General features: G+C 36.4%; 8 protein-coding genes across 10 annotated transcripts; 4 read left to right on the top strand and 4 right to left on the bottom strand.

Moving 5' to 3' along the window:
- The first annotated feature begins 265 nt into the window (after positions 1-265).
- Positions 266-9,069, top strand: LOC123315025. 3 transcript variants are annotated; one of them, XM_044900558.1, is made up of 5 exons: positions 266-454; positions 6,328-6,570; positions 7,881-8,012; positions 8,206-8,325; positions 8,436-9,069. In XM_044900558.1, the coding sequence occupies exons 2-5, from the start codon at positions 6,489-6,491 to the stop codon at positions 8,513-8,515; spliced, it is 414 nt and encodes a 137-aa protein (XP_044756493.1). In that variant the 5' UTR covers positions 266-454; positions 6,328-6,488; the 3' UTR covers positions 8,516-9,069. The 3 variants fall into 3 exon arrangements, with proteins under 3 accessions (XP_044756493.1, XP_044756494.1, XP_044756492.1); XM_044900559.1 differs by lacking the exon at positions 266-454 and adding an exon at positions 2,827-3,206 and having other exon boundaries at positions 8,206-8,321; XM_044900557.1 differs by lacking the exon at positions 266-454 and adding an exon at positions 2,832-3,206.
- A 525-nt stretch (positions 9,070-9,594) lies between these two features.
- On the bottom strand, positions 9,595-11,090 carry LOC123315024 (cell death abnormality protein 1-like). The gene is made up of 5 exons (XM_044900556.1): positions 10,929-11,090; positions 10,705-10,848; positions 10,490-10,642; positions 10,141-10,416; positions 9,595-10,051 (listed from the first exon to the last, which is right to left on the bottom strand). Exons 1-5 carry the CDS (start codon positions 11,017-11,019, stop codon positions 9,696-9,698), a joined length of 1,020 nt encoding a protein of 339 aa, XP_044756491.1. The 5' UTR covers positions 11,020-11,090; the 3' UTR covers positions 9,595-9,695.
- Positions 11,091-12,306: 1,216 nt separating this feature from the next.
- Positions 12,307-14,455, top strand: LOC123314777 (dolichol kinase). The gene is made up of 8 exons (XM_044900122.1): positions 12,307-12,569; positions 12,626-12,864; positions 12,935-13,155; positions 13,216-13,398; positions 13,463-13,672; positions 13,739-14,015; positions 14,077-14,154; positions 14,245-14,455. Exons 1-8 carry the CDS (start codon positions 12,466-12,468, stop codon positions 14,379-14,381), a joined length of 1,449 nt encoding a protein of 482 aa, XP_044756057.1. The 5' UTR covers positions 12,307-12,465; the 3' UTR covers positions 14,382-14,455.
- A 204-nt stretch (positions 14,456-14,659) lies between these two features.
- LOC123314779 (programmed cell death protein 2-like) lies at positions 14,660-18,801 on the bottom strand. The gene is made up of 5 exons (XM_044900125.1): positions 18,418-18,801; positions 18,197-18,360; positions 17,876-18,144; positions 15,573-16,008; positions 14,660-15,514 (listed from the first exon to the last, which is right to left on the bottom strand). Exons 1-5 carry the CDS (start codon positions 18,523-18,525, stop codon positions 15,250-15,252), a joined length of 1,242 nt encoding a protein of 413 aa, XP_044756060.1. The 5' UTR covers positions 18,526-18,801; the 3' UTR covers positions 14,660-15,249.
- LOC123314782 (mitochondrial folate transporter/carrier) lies at positions 16,523-17,793 on the top strand. Its single transcript, XM_044900128.1, has one exon. The coding sequence runs from the start codon at positions 16,625-16,627 to the stop codon at positions 17,573-17,575; it is 951 nt and encodes a 316-aa protein (XP_044756063.1). The 5' UTR covers positions 16,523-16,624; the 3' UTR covers positions 17,576-17,793.
- A 150-nt stretch (positions 18,802-18,951) lies between the features above and the next one.
- On the bottom strand, positions 18,952-20,133 carry LOC123314785 (tubulin-folding cofactor B). Its single transcript, XM_044900134.1, has 4 exons — positions 19,933-20,133; positions 19,475-19,745; positions 19,203-19,419; positions 18,952-19,142 (listed from the first exon to the last, which is right to left on the bottom strand). The coding sequence occupies exons 1-4, from the start codon at positions 20,050-20,052 to the stop codon at positions 19,025-19,027; spliced, it is 726 nt and encodes a 241-aa protein (XP_044756069.1). The 5' UTR covers positions 20,053-20,133; the 3' UTR covers positions 18,952-19,024.
- A 224-nt stretch (positions 20,134-20,357) lies between these two features.
- On the top strand, positions 20,358-23,440 carry LOC123314776 (probable ATP-dependent RNA helicase DDX10). Its single transcript, XM_044900121.1, has 6 exons — positions 20,358-20,582; positions 20,641-21,105; positions 21,181-21,533; positions 21,592-21,909; positions 22,122-23,051; positions 23,234-23,440. The coding sequence occupies exons 1-6, from the start codon at positions 20,469-20,471 to the stop codon at positions 23,388-23,390; spliced, it is 2,337 nt and encodes a 778-aa protein (XP_044756056.1). The 5' UTR covers positions 20,358-20,468; the 3' UTR covers positions 23,391-23,440.
- On the bottom strand, positions 23,189-24,974 carry LOC123314780 (oxygen-dependent coproporphyrinogen-III oxidase). The gene is made up of 5 exons (XM_044900126.1): positions 24,830-24,974; positions 23,887-24,671; positions 23,643-23,812; positions 23,475-23,574; positions 23,189-23,244 (listed from the first exon to the last, which is right to left on the bottom strand). Exons 1-4 carry the CDS (start codon positions 24,901-24,903, stop codon positions 23,479-23,481), a joined length of 1,125 nt encoding a protein of 374 aa, XP_044756061.1. The 5' UTR covers positions 24,904-24,974; the 3' UTR covers positions 23,189-23,244; positions 23,475-23,478.
- Positions 24,975-25,024: the final 50 nt, after the last annotated feature.

Raw genomic sequence — 25,024 nt, 5'->3', positions numbered from 1 at the left:
AAGAAAGGATACTTCTAGGGAATTTATTAATGTTTAACATGATTCAAAAAACTTAAGAGGATCATTGACTAGTCGACACTCCCTTGTAGAAACAGACGGCGGTGCTTTGACCCCCCAAAAAAGACGCATAACCAAAGTAATGAACAACTCCCATCATGTAGGTAAACGTAAACAGAGTTGAGCAAAAACAATGCCCATGAATAATTCAGAAACTTGTTTTGGACCCATTTACAGTTTTATCGTTGGACACCCAGTTGTTCGTTTGCGTTCTTTATTGCTAACGCTAGATTTTTCTGTTTTGCGATATCATAGATACCTAATGAGTCAACCGGATTAAAGTTAGTACATTCGTTTCCGCTATTTTTGCAAGCTGCTTGATGAAATGATATCCGATTCTAGCTGACGTTTCTGATGGTTTAGTTTTTGTTGATATTTTGGACTTGATCCATTCAAGGTAAGATACTGCGTATTGTATTCAGAGGCGTAGGAAGGGGGGTGCGGAGGGGGCGGACCGCCCCGGGTGCCAGCCCTGTGGGGGTGACAAAAATGTATCTTAAGAGGCTTATATTTGATTAGAGCGTATTTTCCTAGCAAAGAATAAAGAAGTACATCTAATTCGGATCGATTTTAGATATAGTTTACGTACGATCGCTAAAATTGTGGGTAAAGTACAATTATCTATTAGGATAGATATCGTATAATTGCAAAGAGGAAGGTTAATCTTTGAAAATGGCTACTTAGCGAGGAGCGGAACAGTGAGCAACGAGTACGATCGCGTCGAGAAGGAAACTTGTAGTCAGGGCTGAATAGAGTAGGAGTAGCGAGTGTCCGGGTGGAGTGATTTATGACCCATTATGTTTCCACTGCGCCTGCCTCTTCCAGTAGTTTAATTTTGTCATTCATCCTCAGTGCGTCTGCGTCAGTACCTAAATTCGACTGCAATAATACGCAAGCGCTGTTTACTCGTTTATTGTTTGTGCTTCTTTGTGGTAATATGAACTAGCTGTGTTATTGGTGCCGTGGTGTACGTATAATCGTACAGAAATAAAATATTGAATCAGTGGTCCATATTATTCTACCTCTTCGATCTGGCAGCTATTTAGGAATTTGGGTGAGTTTTGTTTTCCCATGCGTTTTGATAGTTCGAAATGTGATAGGATGAGGAGCAGAGGTAGGTAATCTACATATCCACAGTTTCGCAAGTTAGAGAAGGTCGATCTGTTGAGAAGTAGCAGGAGGACTGACAAGGTGGAGTGCTCAGTATGAAGCTGTTAAGACTGTATTCCAAAGTTCCAAGAAGATTGCCAATATAGCATTGAGGAACTTTGTGACCCTTCAGAAACTATCCACACTTAAAGAGCAGCTCAAACTTTATTAACTGCAGAATGTGATTTTTCATTGTTGTGCTATTTGAGTCTATGGAATAGTGCACTAGAAGAAAAAAGGCTTTTAAACTTCTCATTCTTATGAGGAACTTTTTGACACTTATTCCTACAGTGTCGAAAAGTGGCTCATCAGAATGAGAAGTTTAATGGCCTTTTTGATTGAAAACAGGGAAATTCTTGTGGAAAAGGTAATGGAATTTGCGAAAGGTATTTGTGACGAGATGAAAATTCCTACCGTCAGAAGAAGGAAATCTATGCCGGAGAGAAAGATATCGGACGATCGATGTTAGGGTGCATTGACACGTTTCAACAAAAAATAAACACTCGTTGCCAAGGCATGGAAGTGATATCACTCAGGTGTGCTATCTTGCAGACCAAGAACTTGCTGACGAGTTCAGAAACTGAATTGCTAGAATAAGTTGGCAGTTTAGTTTGGAGTTATGAAGAAATATCTTCAGAAGACATGTTGAAATAAATCCCACGTCTGAGGAGGTTTTTAAAAGTGCGGCTAGCGTTCCTGAAGAAGAAGCTCTGAAGTGGAGTTTTTTGAGACTATTGCAGTTTAATGTCGAGTATGAGCTTCCAGATTCTGTTCCAAATTTAACGTTAGCACTTGGGGTTTACCTTACATTATGTGTTTCTGAGTTTTTCCAAAACTAAGCTTATCCAAAGTTATCTCAGATCTACTATGAGCCAAGCTCGACTATCTTGCTTGGCTATTTTATCCAATGAGCATGGTGTAGCCAGAGGGATCGACTTCGATGAGACTATTTCTCAGTTTGCAGAGAGCAAAGTCAGAAGAAAGAAGTTCTGAAAGAAAAGATGCTGATACTTTGTTGAATTTGTGCAAAAAACTTATTTTTTTTCATTGAAATATAATATTTTACGTGTTGCCCTTCACACCTCTATGCCCATGTTTCAAACACTTCAAATAAAAACTTGTAATTTTGTTAACAAACAAAAAAAGCTCAACAATGTTATGTAATGTTGGGGGGCGACAAGTTGAAATTCCGCCCCGGGTGTCACAAGAGCTTGCTACGCCTCTGATTGTATTCATTGCAGTGTAGTAAATTGTACATGGTCTTACAGAAAATTATTTGCTCTGAAGAATAACGCTGATGAGGCAAATTTATTTTTTGAGAATCGTATAAACTGTAGTAGTTCTACCACTTTTATGGAAATTTCGAAAATCCATCACCAACTAACTGAGACAAAAATTATATATTATAAATTCTTATATTTTTTCAAGAAATTTTTCCGCACGATTTCAGAAACATCCTGTACAATTCAGATATAATTCGAGCTCGTTTCTCTCATGGATGGCCATGGTACAAGTATCCCGTTGGAAATATCTCAGGTAGAACTGGTTTTCTCGAAGTGGCTACTCGTATTGACCAAAGATTATAGAGTTCTCTATAATCTTTGGTATTGACATCTTCGTTGGCCTTCTAACGTCGAAGAATAATCCACTGATACACAAGTCTCGAAATCTTCACATGTTACATCGAATTCGTTCGATCTTCCATAATTTTTTTATTGGCACGCCTCGTACACATATCTTGGAGCAAATTCATAATGATATATCACAGTTGAAACCTTCATGTTCTGCATCGTGTAACTTGGCAGTTTTGGTCGGAACGCGGTGACTGCAATGCTGGATTAGATAGAAACTGGCACTGGATCTGTTCTCGCAATTTTCTACAGCTTCTCGAGGACTAGTGATTTTTTCAGTTATTATTTGTGCATTTTGTGTTTCTTTTCGATTTTTCGTTGAATTCCGGTGGAAATATCAGTGCTGAATGGCGATGCAGATCTTGGGAAGTAAGTAGAGAAATTTTCAACCTAAATATCACATATGGGGAATCAGGAAAAAAATTAAAAGAAACAAAACAAAAATTCCATAAATCATTTGTAACAATTTTATACCAATTCGAACAATTTTCTCGAAATGATCATGTTGTATTATTCACTTATCAACTCCACATTTATATGAAAAGTTTTTTCACCAGAGCCAGTTTCGAACCCTAACCTATCGTGACAGGAGATTCAAATTTTCAAGTGCATCAACCAATATTTTTACTCAATTATGCAATCATATTGTCAGGGCACTTTTATGTAGGTTTTCCAAGAATTGAGATCGTAGGATTATGACTGGAAATTCATTCAACTTGAGTCAAAAATCGAGTCGCATGAAAATCTTTTCTCAATTTCCTTTAGATAAAACCATCTTAATCTTGGTGTTTGCTTTCTACCCATTGTTTTCTAGTTCACTTGGAAGTCTCTGTGATTTTGTCTTAGAACTGTGAATTCCACAGCATTTTTCTGTGTTTCACGTTTTAATGAAAGTTTTAGGCAAACCATCGATCTTTTGGGAATTAACTCCACATTGTGTTGTGGTCATTCCATAAATGAAAATGATATTCTATGTAAAACACGCTGAAATGTCAAAATATTGTTTCCCCTTATTCTTTCTGCTATTCTTAAGTGAACTCCATTCGTATCTATCCGATGAGAAGGTCTCCAATGTCCACGAATGCCCGAACCAAGAAGATTTCTCCTGGATTGTATCAATCAATTCTTACTCGCATTCTTCTGCGTTGCTGAAAAATGTTGTCTAGTCTTCCTGGGTCGTCAATCTTCTTCACAGATTCTGTGATTTCTTTGTCAAATGAGACGTCCGCGAATTTGGTCAAAATGTCGTCGGCTTTCGTAAATTTTTTCTTGTTAATCCTCTTTTTTCCGTGCCAAATCAGTTCTAACTCTAGAGAAAGATGCCTTAACGACGATTTCTTCGATCTGGTTGTGTCGCTACAGACCGACAATGTCCACAGATGCAACGGAGTAATTTTGAACTCCAACACCGTGATCACCACCGCTCTCTGTGTGACCGATCATCTCTTCAGAATACCGAATGGCTGCGACTGCAGAAAAGAAATCTACGTAATATATAACCTGAGGATGGCCAGTCTGATGGGTCTTTACTGCGCGAAACACGTAAAAGTCCTCAAAACGCTGGTCCACAAACAGTTCCACAGGGAAGCGAAATGGGCGAACTACGACATTGCCATCTTGAGAACCAGGACCAGGATGGATCTCGAGCAGCGTTTCGTTCTTCCCTTTCTTCCCAAAGAAGTCCTCACCGCGGAGGTCTGCGAGGAGCAGGCCGTGGTTGCGGGGTTCTGGATGGACGGTAACCAAAAAGAACCCAACGGGAAGATGGCTTGCTTGAATGTCACCATCCAGCCCTTCCGTAATTGTGAGAAAGTAGTTGGGGCCAGTTTCGGTAATAGCACCTTGGCTTGCAGTCACGATAAAACCGTCCAAGTTGCTGGCGTTTGCAAAGGATACTACGGTGCACCATTGCTCTGTAAGGAACCTAGAAACGATTGGATCAGGTTGAGAGGCTTCTTGTCGCACAGATACGGTCTTCATGATGAATGTGGATCTCACGCTCCTTTATTCTTCACGAGAGCAGATTCTGTAGCGCCTTTTCTATGGGAACCGGAAAAATATGTATAACAATCATCTACCATATCAAATTTTATTCGTCTTTCAACCTATCACAATAAATTATTAGAAAATCTTCGATTTTTACTTTAAGATTGAATCTCCAGAAGATGGTTCGTAATATTGGTACAAAACTTGTTTTATCTTATACAACATCTAAAATGGACAATTAAGACGTTGTTCTTCATCTAAATGTGGATTTATGAGACTCCCATCCCCTGATAATTCCTCAATTACCTTCATTATCAATCCTCATTTCGATATCTTATCCCTACCCCCACATTCTACGCCACGAAAAGGGTGGCAAGCACACAAGCGTACGACCGGACTGGGGTAGGTTCAGAATAGGGAACAGGTAATAGAAACAGATGTTCTGGCATCGGTTTACATTTACTGCGTTGCGACGTGAGTGAGCATAACTTGTTTTAAGTGCATGCATTCAAAGTTTTGTTTACCATATAAGGATTAACCAATTTTTACTGTGGGTATGTGATTTATCTTTCTTGCTTATTGTACCTAAGTACCCAACTTATTTCAGTGAGTGTTCCAATTCATATAGATGCGTTTTAACTGTTTCTGAAGTGTCAGACAAAGCCAACAAAGAAGGAAAGATCTTAAACATTCCTTTCTTATTTTACTGAGATTCCGTAATATGAAAGAATTGGATTATTCCCTCTACTACTTTCAAATTTTTGTCTCTTGTATGTTCCTGAGAGTTAAGAGGTAGAGAAATATAGCAATTCAATTCATTTCACATTTTTTGAAGCCTGAAATATTAATTATATTACTATTCATTTTGGAATTAAACAATTTGCTTTTTTACTTTCAATTGAAATTTTCTGAAAGATTACATATGTGTGTAGCACTTCGACAAAGTTTTTTTCGGTTATTCTCAAATTTTTCTTCGATTGTATGACAAAAACCATGCAAATTTTAAGTGTGAAAGACTAGTTTCGAAAAAATTGTGTGGATATTGTTTCATATGAATTTTTTTTGAGAAGCCTTGAGAACTGCAGCCTCTAACGCAATTTTTATATAAGGTTTTTCTTAGAAACCGAAAAGCTGTTCTTTGGGAGTGAGAAGACAATCAGAAAAAAATTTGGTGATGTATATATATACACCAGAAAACATGAAACTCATGAACCTCATGTTCTGCTTTGATTTGAATGTTTCCTCGTGTAGATTTGTCCTTTACTGTGATGTCGTCTTATCGCAAAGAGCACTTTTATCCTTTTCATCTACTCTCGGGTCAAGCTACGCTGAAATGCTGTGGCTGGCGATCTTGAAACGCAAAAAAATCATCCCCTTTTCATATTCGCCCCATTCATGTCGAGAAAATCGATGAAACTCCCATTTCTCGGCCAAGTCAAGATGAATCCAAGTTCGGAGACCAACAGCGAACTGGTTGTACTAACTGTTAACGGTTTTTCCAAAGGTGATGAATGATGGATACCAGGAAACCGACCGACTAACCAAGCAAACAGGCAGTCTTTATCGATTTCCTATCGATCAAACTTGCAGCTGGCGACGTTCGCCCATTGTACGGAAAATCGACTAGAAAATCCCGGTTGAAACAGGAAAACTGCCGGTTGGAAAATGAACTACGTCAACGCGTTTCTGCTCGGCATCCTCACCATTGTGATATCCTGGATTTGTACCAGTGCAAATGATGATTCTTGTGAGTAACTATAACTGTATTTCGTTTCGATAATTCTTCGGCAATCTGCGTTTTGCATATCGGGCATTCCTGCGATTGCTTGTGAATATAAATTAACATTTTTCCGTTTCTGTGTATGACACAAATTAACAATTATATTTTCGTGCTGCCAAAAACGTTGCCAATATTTTCGTGTTCAGTATAACACAGGTAAACTCGAAAATGAAGTTCATACGTATCTACAACTATACAAACTTTCAGTGTCCTTGTTTAGTTTCATATCAGTTACCGATGTAATGAATTTTTCGTGTTAAAACTTCTCAGATTCCACTTCTCAGAGGTGCAAAATTTGCCACAGTTGGAGAAATTCAAAACCTGTTTAGTTGGTAGAAAAATTGCTTTGGTGTTCTGTTTTCAAAGTTTCAAGGAACACACGTCTATATTAGAGAACCTCAGCATAATTACGATAAGTTAATACGATGGTTTAATTGGATGTTTTTCTGGTATTGTTATCAAATTAATGGCATTCGCTTATTTAAATTTTATTACGTCTTTCATTACGCAACTTGCATTTTTTCTGCAGAAAACTTTTAATGATGACGAGATTCCTTGCTGGTTTAAAAAAAAACTAAACCTTATCAATCCATTTTTAAAAATTTTTGTGAAAAGGTTTGATTTGCTCGCAGACACGATTTTCTTCGAATTCTGCGTGTTTAGAAACTTCAACTGAATATTTTCTTGCACTGTTATATAATTACACTGTTAGCAATTTCGAAAGTTCATCACTCGAATAATAAGAAGTATTTTGATGAATCATTTCAGACTTTAGCTTTAAATTTGATGACTTACGACTGATTCATCATGAAGATAAGACCTGTCAACTAGAACTTCCTGGTTATGTATTCCCTTAATGTAGTTTTCTGTGAAAAATTCAATTAAAACAAATTTCAAGGCAAACATAAGATTTCCGATCGAAATTAATATTCTTACTACCCCTATATTGAAAGGAAACTTGAATATACCCGCATTTTGTAGGTCATCTATCACCGTTTTCAACGAAAAAGACTTACCCTTAATTGGTCGGCTCTCGATCGAATGAAAAGCCTTTTAAACGAATCCTCATCGTATCAAATTTCCAGTGTGAATGAACCTAATAAAGCAACTTTTTGTGAAATTCTGACAACCATCTCCGATCGAATTTTCATCGAAATGATCGGTCAGTCTTATAAGTTGTATAGAGCGATTCTTTTCTTCTATGTCGCATTTCTGAGAGTCCCTTCATAGAATTTTCGAAAAATCATTATAATGAGATTTGGGTTTTTCGTTTTAAGCAATGGAAATCAACAGACACTGCCAGGGAAGGCAAGATTGTCCAGAATTTGGCTACTGGTGTGATGGTAATATGACATGCCAGTGTGCTGGCATGTACATAGCCAACACGGATAAAACGAGATGTCTTGGGGGTGAGTCAAATATATATTCCCGAAAAATAACCGTAGAGCTCATTCCCTTATGCATCGAGAACTTCAACATGAGAAAATCTCTAAAAAGTACCTTGCACATTCCTAACTTATCTTATTTGGTTGCTCTGGTATTGATCTATCTAAATATCTCCATGTCCAAGTCCATATTAATGGCTTAATTCAAAAATTCCAGGTGTGAGGCAGAAATGTTTGTACGACGATGATTGCATAAAAAATGCTTTCTGTGAAAGGCAAACAATGTGCAGATGTAAGAGAAAATATCACCCATCAGACGGAGGCCTAGTTTGTGTGAGTAAGTAGATAACGATTCTATAAACAGGAAAACGACGGAAGGAAGCCACGATAAAATCCCAATCCATAACCACGCACTATACGTTATTAAATTCCGATTTTTTTTTTTAGAAAATTCAAGTAGCAGATGGAGTTACCCAGTCTTCCTCAAATACGTTCCAATAATACTGCTTCTCTTCAGAATCAGCTGATCTAGATCGATTAAGATCTGAAGCTCGATCCGGGACCTGAAATATTATCGAAGTTGTTACAACGATGTACTTAAACTTGTAAATATTTGATTTAATTAATACACAAAATATTTATGTTAGAGCAGATGAATCCCAGATGTTTATATTACTGCTGAATTTCATCGTTTTTCCTTTCTTGCATCAAAGGGTTCCACAAATTTCTGATATTAACGATGAAAGAAGTTCTGCCATGTGGCCGAGAAGCTCGGTCAGTGGCGTGCGGTCTCATTCGAGGATTTACCGCTAAAGTTGCCCGATAAAAAATGTATTTCGATTTTTTTACCAGTGAATTTACCCAGTAGTTTTGGTCAGTGATATTTCGAAGCTTTTGTTCGAACAAGTCTTTAACAGTAAAGTTGTTGATTGTATTGTTATTTTTCGCACAAAACTAACAATTCCATGTTTAAATGTACACTTTTTTCAACCTTGTCGAATGCAATAAAAAATGTAAATATCGTTGTTTATACTTTGTTTGTCGTTCACAATTGGCATAATAAAATTACTGAAATGATCAATTGTCTCATTTAAAACCTGCATTGAACAATTTCCTCCAGTTAATATCCCTGAAGTGATGTTTCAGGTAAGTCTATTTATATTAGTATAAATACTCACATTTTTTCAAACATGAATAAAAATTGCTGGATGTGTCATAAAAGGACAAAGATAATTCTGTTTAGTTAAAAGGATCATCTTGGTACGGCACTGCATCCGCGTTATTAAAATGTCTGTGCTATATTTCTGTACCATATGAATACACGTCTGGTTTCTGTCCGTGATGTTCATTCAAGATATGAGGAACACAACACGTGGGTTGTTTTGATCCAGAAACACTTTTTCCATTCATCTCAACCTTAATTGAGTTGTAATATGGGAGAACGAACTGTATATTATATCTGAATAAATAATCTATATACAGGGGTGAACCTCCAAATTCAGGAAGAGAAGTGCTGGTTGATGTTTCTCAACATTGGGATGATAATTATTGTACAACCAAAGTCGATGCCCCACAGCTAAAGATTTCTTTAAATAATAAAACAAAATGCAATAATATCATTACTTCAATGAGTATACACATTCTTAAAAATATTCGAAATAAATTTCACCACAAAATGAGGACAAATACAAATTTATCTAACATAAATCAATAAATAAAAACTTTCATGATCGAAACTAATAAAATACTAGCTATCAAAACATTGTCATCACCTAAATTCGTAGAGGATTTGCCTGATAGACAAATGTGCTCATCGTAGGATTTCCCGTAAACACAAGAGCAAACTCCCCTTCTACACTCTACTTTGTCTTTGAGCTCCTTGAAGATGAGACAGTCGCCGGTGTCGAAACAAGCATTTCCAGGCAAAGCATTTGCTCTGCATCTGACCAGATAGCCGTGGTAGTTTGCTGGACAAGAACATCTATTTTTCACGCAAATTGACTCCTCCAAATGGGCAGAGCATTGAGCGTCCTCTGTACATGGGTCGTCGAATTTCAGGGCCGCTGAAGTCATAAAACATTTCATTAATTTGAATTAGAGAGACGGTCAAGCGAAGCAGCAAGAAATTTACTTTCAGGAGGATATCCCCTACCTTTCAAGCATGTCTGAAGATACGTAGATCTGACGAAACCCGCTTCACACGTGCAGACCTCCCTACAGACGGTGTTTTCCGTGAATAATTGACACTGAATGTCATTTTCACACTTATGGCCTAATCTTTTGAACTCGAGGCATTTTTTCTTGTTCTGCGATGGTTTCATCCCAATAGGGCAAGAGCACACTGAGGCGCATATAGCAAATTTGTCTTCCCCCATCTGACTATCCGGTAGCAAACAGTTCTCGTCTACTTGACAAAAATCGTCCAAATCTGGAACAACAATTATAGGATCAAACTGTATATTTATGAGAAGAAACGGTTTGAATTCTTTTTTAACACTTACATCTAGTTTCATAACAGCGGTTTTTCACTCGATGAGAAACTGTTTCATTACAAGAGCAAAATTTCTGAGTGTCTTCACCACTACATATAGCCAAGGCACCTGCTGTGACTTGGCACTGAACATTCTTCATGCATGGTTGTCCCAGCTGTAGCTCTGCAACAGTGGAAAAAAATGTTCAAGAATTATTTCAGGAACTTAACTTTATTCGAACTTACCTTCAAGGCATTCATATCTTTTGCCTTCGGTGAACATTTCAAATCCATCATTACATTTACAATGTCCTGGCATGTAGTTATCATTTCCGAAACAGAAAGCATTTGGATTGCAATCTTTGTCCACGCTACATCTTGGTCGAATAACTATATCAGAAAAAATGTGATATATCGAAGAAATATCTCCAATATTCCTATTTTCACGCATATCAAAGTTAAAGACTTACTTCTAGCAGAGCTTAAGGGTTCCTCATCACCCACAACAAAAGTAAAAATAAATATCACAAGGAAAGTGCAAACTTTAACACTAACTAACATTTTAAAAAGGCCAAAAGGCCCTCAACAGTTCGACACTCAAACTTATTCCCGGTTTACGGTATAGAGATGACGATAATTAGGAACTATAATCTTATCATTCTATTTATTCACAGATAATAGGTTGCTGCTGGCTAACTCATCATAATTACGAAATATTCTTACTAGAAATCGATCTTGACTCATTTTTTCGAATTATATACAAGAGTCAAATCTGCGACTATCATGGAGGGAAAATATTACCTTTTATGGAATAAAAAAATATAATTTCTGTTATAAATACACCTATACGTTAAGAAATAGTGAAATCATCTATTTTAAATAAAAGAATACCCTTTTTCTTCAGTATAATTCGAATGATTGCGGTATTTCTTGTGATAATTAGAATCTTCCTTTCAAAATATACCAACTTAAAAAGCCATTTTTGAATAAAACATGCAATAAATCCTAAATCTGGACCAACAAGTTTGTTTCACAGTATCGTTTATCTTTTTCCTTGAAATTCATAATTCTTTTCCATCCAAATAAAAACGAGACATTTTTACCAATCTCAATTTTCATATATATGTATGCCAATTTTTTAACCAACCCTCGTACATTATCTAAAGTTCATGACAATGACTTATGATATATTTACATGAATTTCCTCATTTTGCATAGCGGGATATTTGATTTGTTGAATAATAATATAAACAGCGATTTCAAATTCGAATTCTAATCCTCGTCGTCATCATAAGTCATGCAAACAATTGTTCATTTTCCTATATTTCTCATCTTTTGCGCATTACAAAGCTAGTTTTTGGTATAAAACAAATCCATTCGATTTAAATTATTCATTCTATTTGTATTGGCGAATCGAGAACTTTCAAGGCATTTTTCTTTGAATTCGAGAAGCTCAAAATTTTCCACTTGCAATTAACATAATAATTTCAAATTATTATTTTGAATATGTCAGAAGGATTTAAATTTAGATTGCAGCGACATGGTGGTGAAAGTGTGAACTAATCAGGTGTAGGTGGCGCCAGCCGACGCATAAGTTGAAAGATAGAGGAAGAAGAAATTCTATGCATATTTTTAAAATTCTTTGGCCTAACCATAGACTTAACTTATTTTTAGTTCTATGGGCCTAACCATAGAATAATATTCCTCTATGGATGCAACCACAGACTTAGAATATTTTTAGTTCTATGAGCTTAACCATAGAGTAACATTTCTCTATGCACTCAACCATAGACTTATTATAAAGATATAGTTCTATGGGCCTAACCTATATAAACATGTTTGATGTTCTGTGACCATAGCCTAACCTCAACTTTTGACAACTCAATTTTGAACTCTGAACTGCAGGAACTGGGCCCTTGAAGATAAGGAAAAGCCTGTATATTTTATAATGAAATATACAGCGTGCAAAGGGAAAAACTTCTGCGACTCTCGCACTCTTCCTTTCTTATGAGATTGTTTACAGATATAACAAACATGAATAAGTTAATGAACGCACTCGATGAAAATTTCCATATATTTTCACTGGGCAAAAAATTGAACATTGAAGTGAGGTAAGTTAACGTTAATGTTCCTTAAAATCTAGAATGACTGCAGTATACCTTTACAGACCAAACGTCAGCAATGGAGCGTGGCTTTTATTCCTTTTACCTTCCGCTATCATAATTTCTGCTCTGAAACACTATGTTGTTTTGACTGAAACATACAAATCAGTGGTGTTATTTTCGATCGGCATAATTTTCACCAACATATTCATACTGAGATCGTTGAAGAAAGAGAAGTATGTGAAAGTATATCAGCTGTGGATTTTCATCCCAATATCAGCCCTATATGTCTCTTTGAATAAAGGTAATTGAGTATGGGGGTAAGTTGAATGACTAATTCTGGAAAAAAACTGACGGAAGACTTTCTTTCACAGAGTTACTGTTCGGGATTTATAGTGGTCTTTTTTGTACCATCTTATATAGTAGGGTTTATTTAATGGTGGTTAAAATGTTCCCGAGATCTTTCACACTAGGAGAGGCTGGTATAACGGCTCAAGCGTTGATGATATTATTGTATACAACACTGCCTCACTTTTATTATTCTATCGTTGATCCCATTACATCAACTGGTGGATCCTCTACTGTCATAATTCAGGTAATTGAATAAAGTAATAAATCGTAAAATCTGAAGGGTTATTTACACTGTTTTTTTCAGATGGAACTCTTTGGAATTATAATATTGGCAGGGTTCTTGTTTTATTTCAATATTGAAGGTGTTGTTGTTTATTTCTGGACGTTTTTAATATTATTAGCGACATTTCTGCTACCATTGCATGTTTTTCTTCAAAGGAGTCCCATTCTATGGGTGCTTAATCTGCTTGTAGAGGATCTTGCCACGGTAGGATTTTTAATTTAAATTTTTGGCTCTACGACTTGCTGATGGTATTTTGTATGATTTCCAGATCAAAATGATCTTATACTGGGTGATATGCGTTTGTATAGCTGCTTTGGCAGTGATAAGACAAAGAAATACAGGCGATAAAGCCTCTTCGTCACAGAGAAAAATCTTTCACATTCTAGCAGTGGCCGTTTACATACCTGGATTGATGTACGAATGCAACCTTTTATACCTTGGCAGTGGCATGTTACTTGGAATATTTTTTATCCTCGAGGTAATTTGAAGGTATCTCTGGCTTAACGTTACCGAATTAAATCCAGATAATTCATTCTTCCAACAGATTTTGCGTAATTTGAAAGTGCCCCCTCTAGGTACGCTCTTACAAGAGAGCTTCATGTCGCTGAGCGATGAGAAGGACGCTGGAATCATCGCAGTGACACCTATTTATCTCCTGACGGGATTTACCACTCCAATTTGGCTACATCCTGCACCTTGCGACATCACAGATTCTGCCTATTTCAACTTTTTACCGCTTCTGAGCGGTATTTTGTCTGTCGGTATCGGAGATACAGTAGCTAGTGTATTCGGGTCAAAATACGGCAAGCATTTTTACCATGGTAAGGGGAGTTCGTATAGATTTGAATTTATAGGTTTTTTCGAAATTTTTTATTCTTGTAGAATCAAAAAAAACTATTGAGGGAACTCTGGCGTCAATTGTGTCCCAATTACTTGCAGTATTTGTTCTATATCAAATAGGTGAGTAGAAAGTTAAATTTTGATGACCATAGTGGTCATTGGTATTCATGCAAAAAAAATTATTCCCCATTAACATTGTTTATTTTTCAGGGTTTATTGTAAATATGGACATGTTCAACATAATCAGGATATCACTTGCGATCACAGTTACCTCTTTTGTCGAAGCCAAAACGGATCAAATAGATAACGCAATACTTCCGCTTATAATGTACATAATGTTGATATAGAATGAAAGGGGTCGTTGAATAAGTTATATTTTTGTACAAAGAATCCATCTGAAGAAATTAGAATTAAATTTGGAGGATTTGGTTTATTATTTTTCGAAATTGACAACTCTCTTGACATTGACAATTCGTTGCCATTGGTTACTGTAGGGCAATGTGCGTAAAAAGTTGCCTACCTCGTGATAACCATGGCAACCAACGATTTTGACATTCGATAGAGTGCCCTATTTGAGATATATTAGCTAAGCACTCATGCTTTGCGATGAAATAAAAACCATGGATGTTTGGGAAGAATTTAATCTTAGTAGTAGATATATACTACCTACATATAATTACATCCAGTTGGAATGGCAACAAATATTCGACGGAACTGTTTCTAATTATGAAATTCAGTGTAGTGTCAAAAGGTATTAAATATTATTTTATCGTCTAACATTTATATTATACCCGAAAAACAATTAATTTCGCCAGATTAAATTCGTTAAAAATGGAATATTCCTTAAAGTCACTTTTATGGACGAAAAATCTCGTTTTCGATAGATCTGTATTGCGAATTTACATTTTACATCTTCAGTGGAAGATACGATATCACTTTTACACTTTCAATAGGAAACGAAGCTTGGAAAGTTACGTTAATGGTTTGTGAAGTAATTGACTACTTGAGTGTGAATCAGCCGACTATATAAATAACTTCTACTTTAACATAACAGTTTCTCAGCAAAAGACTACAAGTGATCAAAAATTACTCGGATGGTTATCTGGAAACCTCAAAAATTGGGTAAAACTATCCAAAGTTGAACGGCATGCTTAAAGCAACTATTCATTTTGAGGACTGGAGTAGAATATCGACTTACCCAGTTCACCTGGGAAACTAATACATTTCTTTCTGTACAATAACAGTCTCCAATCTAGCTTCATTATCGGAAGCCCAACAACTATTTCTACAAGTGTAGATCAAGGCCGTACCAAAATCCAAACGACTACATGGCTTATGGTCAGCCGTTAATCTCAGTTTGGGAATTATTGTGGATAAAACCTGAAATTCAAATATCCTGTCTTCTTGACAATACTGGCACTTCAACACGGTCTCCTGCTGGGGATGTAACAGGAGAGGTTTTTCCGCTTCACGGCTATACCTTGAAATTAAAAATTATGATTAATCTCACTTCATTTCACACACGAAAAAATTAGTACCTCAATATTTGACCAGGATTTTTCTGCAATCTGGAGAGAAAATAGTGGACAATCTTATCTCCATGAGCAGGCACACTTTTTTCATAATTTTCATGTCCTCCTCCACCTCCATCGTTGGGCTCTATATTCATGGCATTTATATCTTCTTTTTGTTGATATTCCTGCCACAGCTCCTTGACGTGCACATCGTTCGACTTAAGGGAGTTGTTGGATTCTTCCCAAACACTCATGAAAAACGATGAGAAGTAAAGAGAAGGGCATCTTCTGATATTACTTGAACCACTGCATATTTCAGAAGGTAAGGGTGAAGTTTCATGAAGTAGAGCCCTAATATCTTTTTGTGGCATTACTGGACTATCAATAGTTATTATTTCTCCCTCATCTCCTTCTATTTCTGCTGAAGCTCCCGGAGAGTTTTGTCTGCCCACTGCTCCGCCTGAAGAGATTCGTTATTGGATTAAGCTGCATTCACAATCAATTCGAGGGCCGAAGTGCACTTCGGCACGAAATTTACCATTCGCAATAATCTTGGAACCAAATACTCAAATGAATCAAAAATGTAACTGATCAAAACATAAGCATCAGCATCATCTATAGCCGGCACGAAATTCCTTGCCAAAGTGATAGTTTGCGACTTGCAAGAAATTTTGTCTTGAATTTCATTGTGAATGGTAACGGAGAAAGCCATCTGCTAAGCTTCCGTGCCGAAGTGCACTTCGGCCTGTGAATTGATTGTGAATGTAGCTTTACCCTCGTACATCATTCCACCACCAATTAATAATATGGTATAATCGAAAAAAAATGTTCAGCTTCTTTACAAGATGAATCGTTAAAATTACATAAAACAATTTACAATTATTATTAGGAAAACAATAATTAATTACTTTCGATAAAATTAATTCATAGACCTAATGTACTGTAGGTCTATGATACCATCACATCACTTCTATGAAAAGTCAACAATGACCTAACCTCAAACTTCTTGACAAATTTTCGGACCTTCACCAAAATGACGTGATTATTTTCGAATCAATCGAAGCAAAATCATTCAAATGACCACTCTGACGAAAACTAATGGAGGTCCGGCTTCAGATACTGACAATGTGAGTTTTATGCATCACGTCCAGTATCAACACCTCATAGCTGGTATAAGCGGCGGCGTCTGTTCGACGCTGGTTTTACACCCCTTGGACTTATTGAAAATACGATTTGAAGTGAACAATGGGTTGAACTACGACCCTAATTATAGGGGTATAATAAATGGTATAACTACCATATTCAAACAGGAAGGAATTGTTGGTTTGTACAGAGGTGCCGTTCCCAGCACGGTTGGAGCAGGAGCTTCCTGGGGTCTTTACTTTTATTTTTATTCCGCATTGAAGACACTCCAGCAAAAGGGCGACGTTAATAGTCCCTTGACCCCAAGCCAGCACTTGATAGCAGCAACAGAAGCAGGTGCAATGACTGCTGTTATAACCAATCCGATATGGGTGTGTAAAACACGGTTATGTCTTCAAAGTAACAAAATATCGCAGGTTGAACATTATAACGGAATGCTTGATACTTTGGTGAAGTTATACAAAGCTGAAGGAATTCGAGGTTGGTACCGTGGCTTCATTCCTGGATTATTAGGTGTGTCTCACGGGGCAGTACAATTTACTATTTATGAAGAAATGAAGAATACTTATAACAAACATAATGATACACCTATTACGACTAAACTTAGCACTATTCAATATCTCACATTCGCAGCAGTATCAAAGCTCGCAGCAGTTTCTATTACATATCCGTATCAAGTAGTTCGAGCAAGATTACAAAATCAGTTTTACTCATATAATGGCATTATGGACTGTTTGAGAAAAACTTGGAAAAATGAGGGGTGGAAAGGATTTTACAAAGGGTTGGGAACTAACTTAGTAAGGGTGGTCCCTGCGACAATGTTAACTTTTGTTGTATATGAAAATGTGTCTCATTTTTTGATTTCTTCCAGTGGTAAACGATAAGTTTAGTCTAGCAATTCCTAATTGTGTTATGGTGAAAAGTAATCGATAAGACTAACAAATTTTGATAGAAAATTCATGGAAAATATGGAACGGGATTTTGTATTGCCATAAATGCAAAGAATGTTATTACTGTTTTGTATTCCAATGATCTGTGATTGATGTTGTTATTTTTAATAGTTTGTTAGCTGATTTTATGTTGAGTAAATTGTTTTACCAAATGAATTTTTTCAATATTTCCAACCAAATTGAAACAAAGAAGAACTATCAAATGTTACCATAATATATAATGTGAAAACATACCCTGTGCTCCTACATTGGCATTTCTGTCATCCACAGTAAGGTTCTCAAAAACCGACCTCACAGAATCATCAAAACTGTAACTTTCATCATCTTCATCTGATATCCTTTCAGCATTTATTATGTTGCCATTTTCTTCATTTGCATTGGCATTGTTGTCATCACCCCAATCATCAGCATCGTTGCACCAATTCAGACTGTTAATTTTTGGAACAAACTGGGTGGATTCTTCAGGGGAAGTCTCTTGCGTTTGAACACGAAAACAAGTCCAGCTTGAAAAATTTTGAAAGTAGCCTCAAACACTCAACAGTTTCGTTATCTTACCTTTCACTGCGGTTCCAACAGTTGGGATTGATGCACGCGAACACATAAAGTGTTCTATGAAATCTGGAATTTTCTAACGGGGCATAAATTTGAACGACAAGTGGTTTTGGAAGCTGGCAGAATGAGCATTTTGGGATTTCCCATTTTATATTATTTGGTATATCCTGAAAATGGAAAAATTGTTAATGTTATCTAGATATACATAAAATGAATGTACATACAGGTTTACCTCCAATCTTATTTGTTTTGAAATTGACTAGATGTTTATTTTTATCAGTGACCATTTCGTCTTCGAAACCAAGCATAACTTGAATATTGCTCTGGGCCATTTTACACGTTCTTTTCACGAATAATATAACGACTTATTTCAAATTAACAGTAAAAATCAATGTAAGCAGATACAAACTTGTCTCTAGTGGTTAACCATGGAAGTTAACCTCATTCCGAAGTTGTTCTTTTTTTTGCCAAATGGATGAAGAGTTCTATCAAAGAGAAACTTTCATATATTCTGAATAAACAAATCTCTTAAAAATTATTCTACTGAGGCGAATGTATGGTGGTTATGAAAATTCTTTTTTGTAATTTGTCTTTAGGGATTTTCGTGGTTTGAAATTGGCACGCATGCGCGTTATTCTCAATCGATTGACTTCCCATTCGAATTTCTCAATAATAATTAAAAATTCAATTGTGATGAAATCATTTGTTCTTTAACAAAAATATCGAGTTTCTGCTCGTTTGGAATAAATATATTATAGTAATATTCTAATTTTTATTATAGATTTCAATGACTGTGCGATATAAATAAAAATACATGGAAATTGTAACAATTTAAAGCTCCTCATTCAGATCATAATCCTCCTCAGGAAAATCACCCATTGTGACACTGAATGGTTTAACAAAAGCTCCATACTTATCTGGGCATTCAAAATACTGCTTTCCATTATACCTACAATGGAAAAGTTTTACATGATAATCCTATATAGTTTTTTTGTTAAAAATAACTCACATTCCATTATGCTTTCCTAAGGGTTCATCATAATGAATGCCAACCCAAAAGCCTGCCAAACCCTCTACTTTTCCCACATATTTTATAGTGCCAAGCCTAGGTGAAGCATTAGGTATAGTCACCTTACATCTAGAATTACAAACTAGGTTCTCTGCTAGACTTTTTTCTTCAGCTTCAAGTTTTTCTTTTTTCTCTTTATTATCTGCATTATACTGACCTAACACAAGGGTAACTATTAATATTCAACACGAAAAAATGATGATGATTTTCACCTAATTTGTTCCTCTGTAAGAATGACCTGACAGTATCTGATTTTTTGGAGTATTGTTCATCACTCAGCTCAAATTTTTCTATATCACCTGACTCTAATTCATTCTTCAACAAAAATTTATCAACCACATGTAATCTCATTCCACAATCTACAGGATAAGCTCCCAATAATTGGTTATCATCAGTTAGACCGCATACAAATTTATCATCTTTATCAAAAACCTCTAGTTGCATTGTTGAACAGCTCCCTCCGGTCATGAGTTCCAACTTTGACTAGAAAAGTACGAATCTGTTGTCATCTGCTATTTGAATGATGCATAATTATTAATAAATCGATTGATTGAGACTACAATCATGTCAGATGAAGTCCAGTGCTACAAAATTATCTGTAAGCTGCTTTTCAAGCGAACAGCGAAAGGGGAAATACCATTTGCGCCTTATTATCGAAGATTCAACACACCTTGAGATCTGCAACAGTAATTCCTTTAGGAAAACGTTTCTCAGAAAAAGATATATCATTCTTTGATGTTGAAATTTGGAGATTTACGAAGTCAGGAGTTATCACTTTGAAATCTCCCATTTTCCTGGATTTTCAAAACTAGTAAGGAAAATGTAAACTCACAGGACAACAAATAAACATAAAAGTCAGAGATCACAGAAAATTAAGATTGTCAAAACCATAGACCTAAGTCTATGCCCCACTCTATGGTTAAAACCATAGAATAGTGTAAAAAACTCTATGGTCAGAACTTTGGCAGGTGTACCAATCAAAGAAATGCTAAATTGACAACCCAGTTTCTTGAAAAAAAAGAAAAATACACTTTAGTCTGTAATCTGCGAGTAAGTAAAAGAACAAAATTGAAGTTTTCTCTGCTCTCCAAGATATCTAACCTCACTATTTACGAAAAACGAGGTTAAATTGTTTACAACTGGTGATGTTTTGTGAAAATTGAAAATATAATTGTAAATATTTAAAAAATTAATTAAATTTGAATCATGACAAAGGAACAGAGAAAAAAACACAAGGTGAAGGTTTATACAAATAAACAGAAACCTAGTAAACCTGAAATTGAATATATTCAAGAGTTGCAAGCGAAGTATAATGAAAAGGTGAGTTCAAAAGTAAATTCAAAAACTGAAGTTAATAGAATATCAATTCTGGTTATAGGTAGACTTGACGAAAATCAAATCATTCAAAGATTTTCCTTTGAGCTTTAAAACACTGAAGGGTCTCAAAAATGCAGGTTATAAAGTTCCAACTGAAATTCAAAAGGAAACCATAATGTTGGCTCTTAGAGGCAACGACATATTAGGAGCTGCCCAAACAGGGTCAGGAAAAACGTTGGCATTCTTGATACCGATGCTGGAGAAGTTATTTTGTAAGCAATGGACACATCTTGACGGACTCGGGGCTTTAGTGATCACGCCAACTAGAGAGTTGGCTCTCCAAATCTTTGAAACCTTGAAAAAAATTGGCGTCAACCACGACTTTTCTTGTGGGTTGATAATCGGAGGAAAAGATCTTAAATTTGAAAGCAAAAGGATGGATCAGTGTAATATTATTATTTGTACACCGGGTAGATTATTGCAACATATGGACGAAAATCCACTTTTTGATGCCTGCAATTTACAGGTAAGTGATGATACTGACTGCTTTAATATACGATCGTCTTAGGTATGTTCATTCATCAAATTTCTTTTATTTCAGATTTTGATTCTGGATGAGGCGGATCGGTGCATGGACATGGGCTTCAAAGCGACTATGAATGCAATTATAGCAAATTTGCCATTGGAAAGGCAAACACTGCTGTTTTCTGCCACTCAAACTAAATCCGTGAAAGATTTAGCAAGGTTAAATCTTAAAGATCCCTCGTATGTTGCAGTCCATGAACACGCACAACATAGCACTCCAGATACGTTAGAACAAAGTTACGTTGTCTGTGAATTGAAGGATAAAGTGGCTATATTATGGAGTTTCATCAAGAACCATTTGAAAAAAAAGTGTATAATTTTTTTGTCCACCTGCAAACAAGTAAAATTCATTTTTGAAATATTTTCAAAGTGAGTAGTTCAAATGAACATTTGAAAGTATGTTTACAAATCACGTTTTCGTTTTCAGGATGCGACCTGGGGTTCCCCTCATGGCCTTATACAGTCGTATGCACCAAATGAGGAGAATAAAAATTTACGAAGAGTTTTCAAAAAGGTCTTCGGCAATACTCTTCGCTACAGATATAGTGGCAAGAGGTCTCGATTTTCCGGAGGTACATTGGGTAGTTCAAGTCGACTGTCCTGAAGATGCAGATACTTACATACATAGGGTAGGGAGAACGGCAAGGTTTCATAAAGGGGGTGAAAGTTTACTTATGCTGATGCCCTCGGAATTGGAGATGTTGGAAGAGTTGAAGAAGAAAAAGATACCGATTAATAAAATAGAGTAAGTTGAAATTCATCAGGTCAGAGTAGCAAAACAGACTAGTGAAGTGACTCAATGATATTGAGAGATGTCAATGTTTTTAACCTAGATCTGTCAATGCCATCCTAACCTATATTTCCATAGTTGTTGACAGATGACTACTTTTAGGTGAATTTTATGTTTCTTCGTAGAATTCTAACAGTTCTTAATTAATTTTCACTAATTTCCTCCAGAATAAACCCTACGAAACTCAACGATCCCTTTCGGAAAATGGAAACGTTTGTGGTGGGGAATACGGCTCTACAATACACCGCCAAAAGAGCTTTCGTGACATACCTAAAATCCATTTACATGATGAAAAAGAGAAGGGACATATTCAACATCGAAGCTTTGGACTACGACTCCTTCGCACATTCTTACGGTTTAACTGAAACACCTCGCTTGTCGTTTTTGAAGGCAAAAAAAAATAAAACAGACAAAACTACGGCAACAAATCCGAATAAAATAGTTTTCGATGATGATGGGAATCCCGTTGGTGGAAACAACAAGAAACAACAAAGTGAATCGGACAGTGAAACTGAAGGCGAAGAACAAACAGATAATGGTAATGGAAATTCCCAGCTTATATTCTTTGAAACCAATAAAGACGTACCAGTGCCTGAAGAAGTCATCCTGAAGGATTTCGAAGTCGTTGCCACGAAAAAGAAACCGACCACCAAGGCAGCTATAGCGAAGAAATTGTTGAGCAAGAAGGCGGTGACCAACAAAAAAATCAAATTCGACGAAGAGGGTGATCCGGTTGGGAAGGACCAGAAATCCGATCAGTCTTATTGCACTGGAGAGGGTTTAGATTTGGACAAATTGGAGGTGGCGTTCAAGGAGATGGACGATTCGAATAAACAAGTTTATAGGGAGAAAGTGAAGGCTAAGCATAAGGAACAGAAGAGAAAATTGAAAGAACAGAAGAAGAAGGAGAGGGAGGAACAAATCGACGACTTTGGGGATAGCGAGTCGGAAGAGGAGGTCGATTTGTCCTGGATCCCCGATCCCAAGAAAATATACGGTGATGGCGAGGAGGACAAAGAGGAGAACGATGAGGATAATCTGGGACATTCGGAGGAAGAGACTGAAGTTGCGGAAGAAGAAGTAACAAAGAGCATAGAGTAAGTGAACATCTTTACAACATATCCTGTCAAAAAACTGTCAGTTTGACAACTGAGCTTGAATATTTGTCATAAACTTCAATTCTTCTATGACTTCCACTCTATAAATTAATTAAAATTCTCACCTTTTTTTCGTCATCTTGATTTTTCCATCGTCTAATTCAAAATTTGAACTACTTCAGGGTATCCAAACCTAAAAAGAAGAAGAGGAAGTTGGAAGAACAGCCCGAGGATGTACCGAAGAAGAAGCATAAAAAAATGGATAGCTTCAAACAGATGACCTCCGAATTATCAGTGAATGAAGCAGAGGAGTTGGCCTTGATGCTGTTGCAGAAATAACCGTGTAAATATTTTTTGTATATTTAAAAATAAATTGTTATAACAAAATATCAACAATCTATGAATTGACATCCCTAACCTAACCTGTCTACGGATTGACAGCCCATTCTCTTGGATTCCTCAAAACTTCCAGCAATTCTCCTTCGGGAGTATCTGGACCGGGCTGATGCATGTATTCCCATTTCTGAAAGAATAAATTGCTTAAATTTTCATTAAGAGAAGGAAAAAATACAATTTGGTCCATCGACTTACTGCTTTAAGCGGCAATGACATCAAAATACTCTCGTATCTTGCTCCGGGAGTGAGTAACCCGAATTTTGTGCCCCTGTCGTATATTAGATTGAACTCGACATAACGTCCTCGTCTTAAAAGTTGCCAATCTCGCTCTTGCTTACTGTACTTGGCATATTTATGTCTCTGAACTGTAAAAGAACCAACCAAAAAGGATTTTGCAAGAATATTTGAATAATTCATATGACAACATAAATTTCCTCACCTAAAGGAATATAAGAATACTTCACAGCGTCAGCACAATCAGAAACAAACTCGAAACATTTGTCTTGACTCGGAGTATCTAAATCGTCAAAGAATATACCCCCAATACCCCTAGTTTCATATCTGTGTGGAATATAAAAGTATTCATCGCACCATTTCTTATATTTAGGATAATACTGTTTGTCATGCTTATCTAAGGTTTCTTTAAGTACCGTATGGAAGTGAACAGCATCTGCAGCGTTCAAATAATACGGAGTCAAATCGGTACCACCCCCGAACCACCAGTGCACCGTATCCCCATCCCTAACCTCGAAATATCGATAATTGAAATGAATCGTAGGAACCAGGGGGTTTCTGGGATGTATCACCGAGCTCACGCCAGCTGCGAAAAACGGCAATTCTCCATCGTTCAATTTCTTGCCTTGTGATCTCATACGAGCTATGGCAGCCGGGGGTAGCATCCCGGAAATGACTGAAATGTTCACGCCTGCTTTCTCAAACACCTTTCCACCCTGCATTATACAAGTTATGCCCCCACCACCCTCTTTTCTTTGCCATTTATCCACTACGAATTTAGTTCCAGATTCTTCCTCTTTCTCGAGTGCTTTGCAAAATTCTGACTGAACTCTGAGTATCATCAATTCTACTTTCGTTTTCATGTCATCTTTGGTTTTGGAAAGATGTTCCACTGAACTCACTGGTTCTGCCATGAAGGAGCTTGTGTCAATTGATGATTTTGAGATTGAGAATAGAGAGAAACCAGCGGTGAACAAAGTGCCATATTTGCTGAAAGAATTAATTATTATTAATTATTGCTGAAGCATTAGCAGCAAAGCAATATCTTATATGAATTTATTGATTACATTAGATCGGACTATCAAAAAATCTTCTGAGAATATCAGAATAATCATATTTTGGATATTATATCATAACCTAGAACTCACCTTAATTTTGACAACTCACGCTGCCTTTGATAATAAATAAGGGTGCAATTTTTGACGATAACTTTGAAAAACATTGTAGAAAAATTGGTATTGCGATAGAAACGAGAAAAAAGAAAAGATTAGTTTAAAGTTGTGATGACGAACATCTATATTTGTTGGTTATAACGGGAGTTGCAATCAGCTGTTCGTTGAAAT

This window comes from Coccinella septempunctata, chromosome 6, assembly GCF_907165205.1.
Source record: "Coccinella septempunctata chromosome 6, icCocSept1.1, whole genome shotgun sequence".
In the NCBI taxonomy this organism is placed as follows: domain Eukaryota; kingdom Metazoa; phylum Arthropoda; class Insecta; order Coleoptera; family Coccinellidae; genus Coccinella; species Coccinella septempunctata.
Note: the sequence above shows the minus strand (reverse complement) of the source record. Positions and strands in the feature narration are given on the sequence as shown.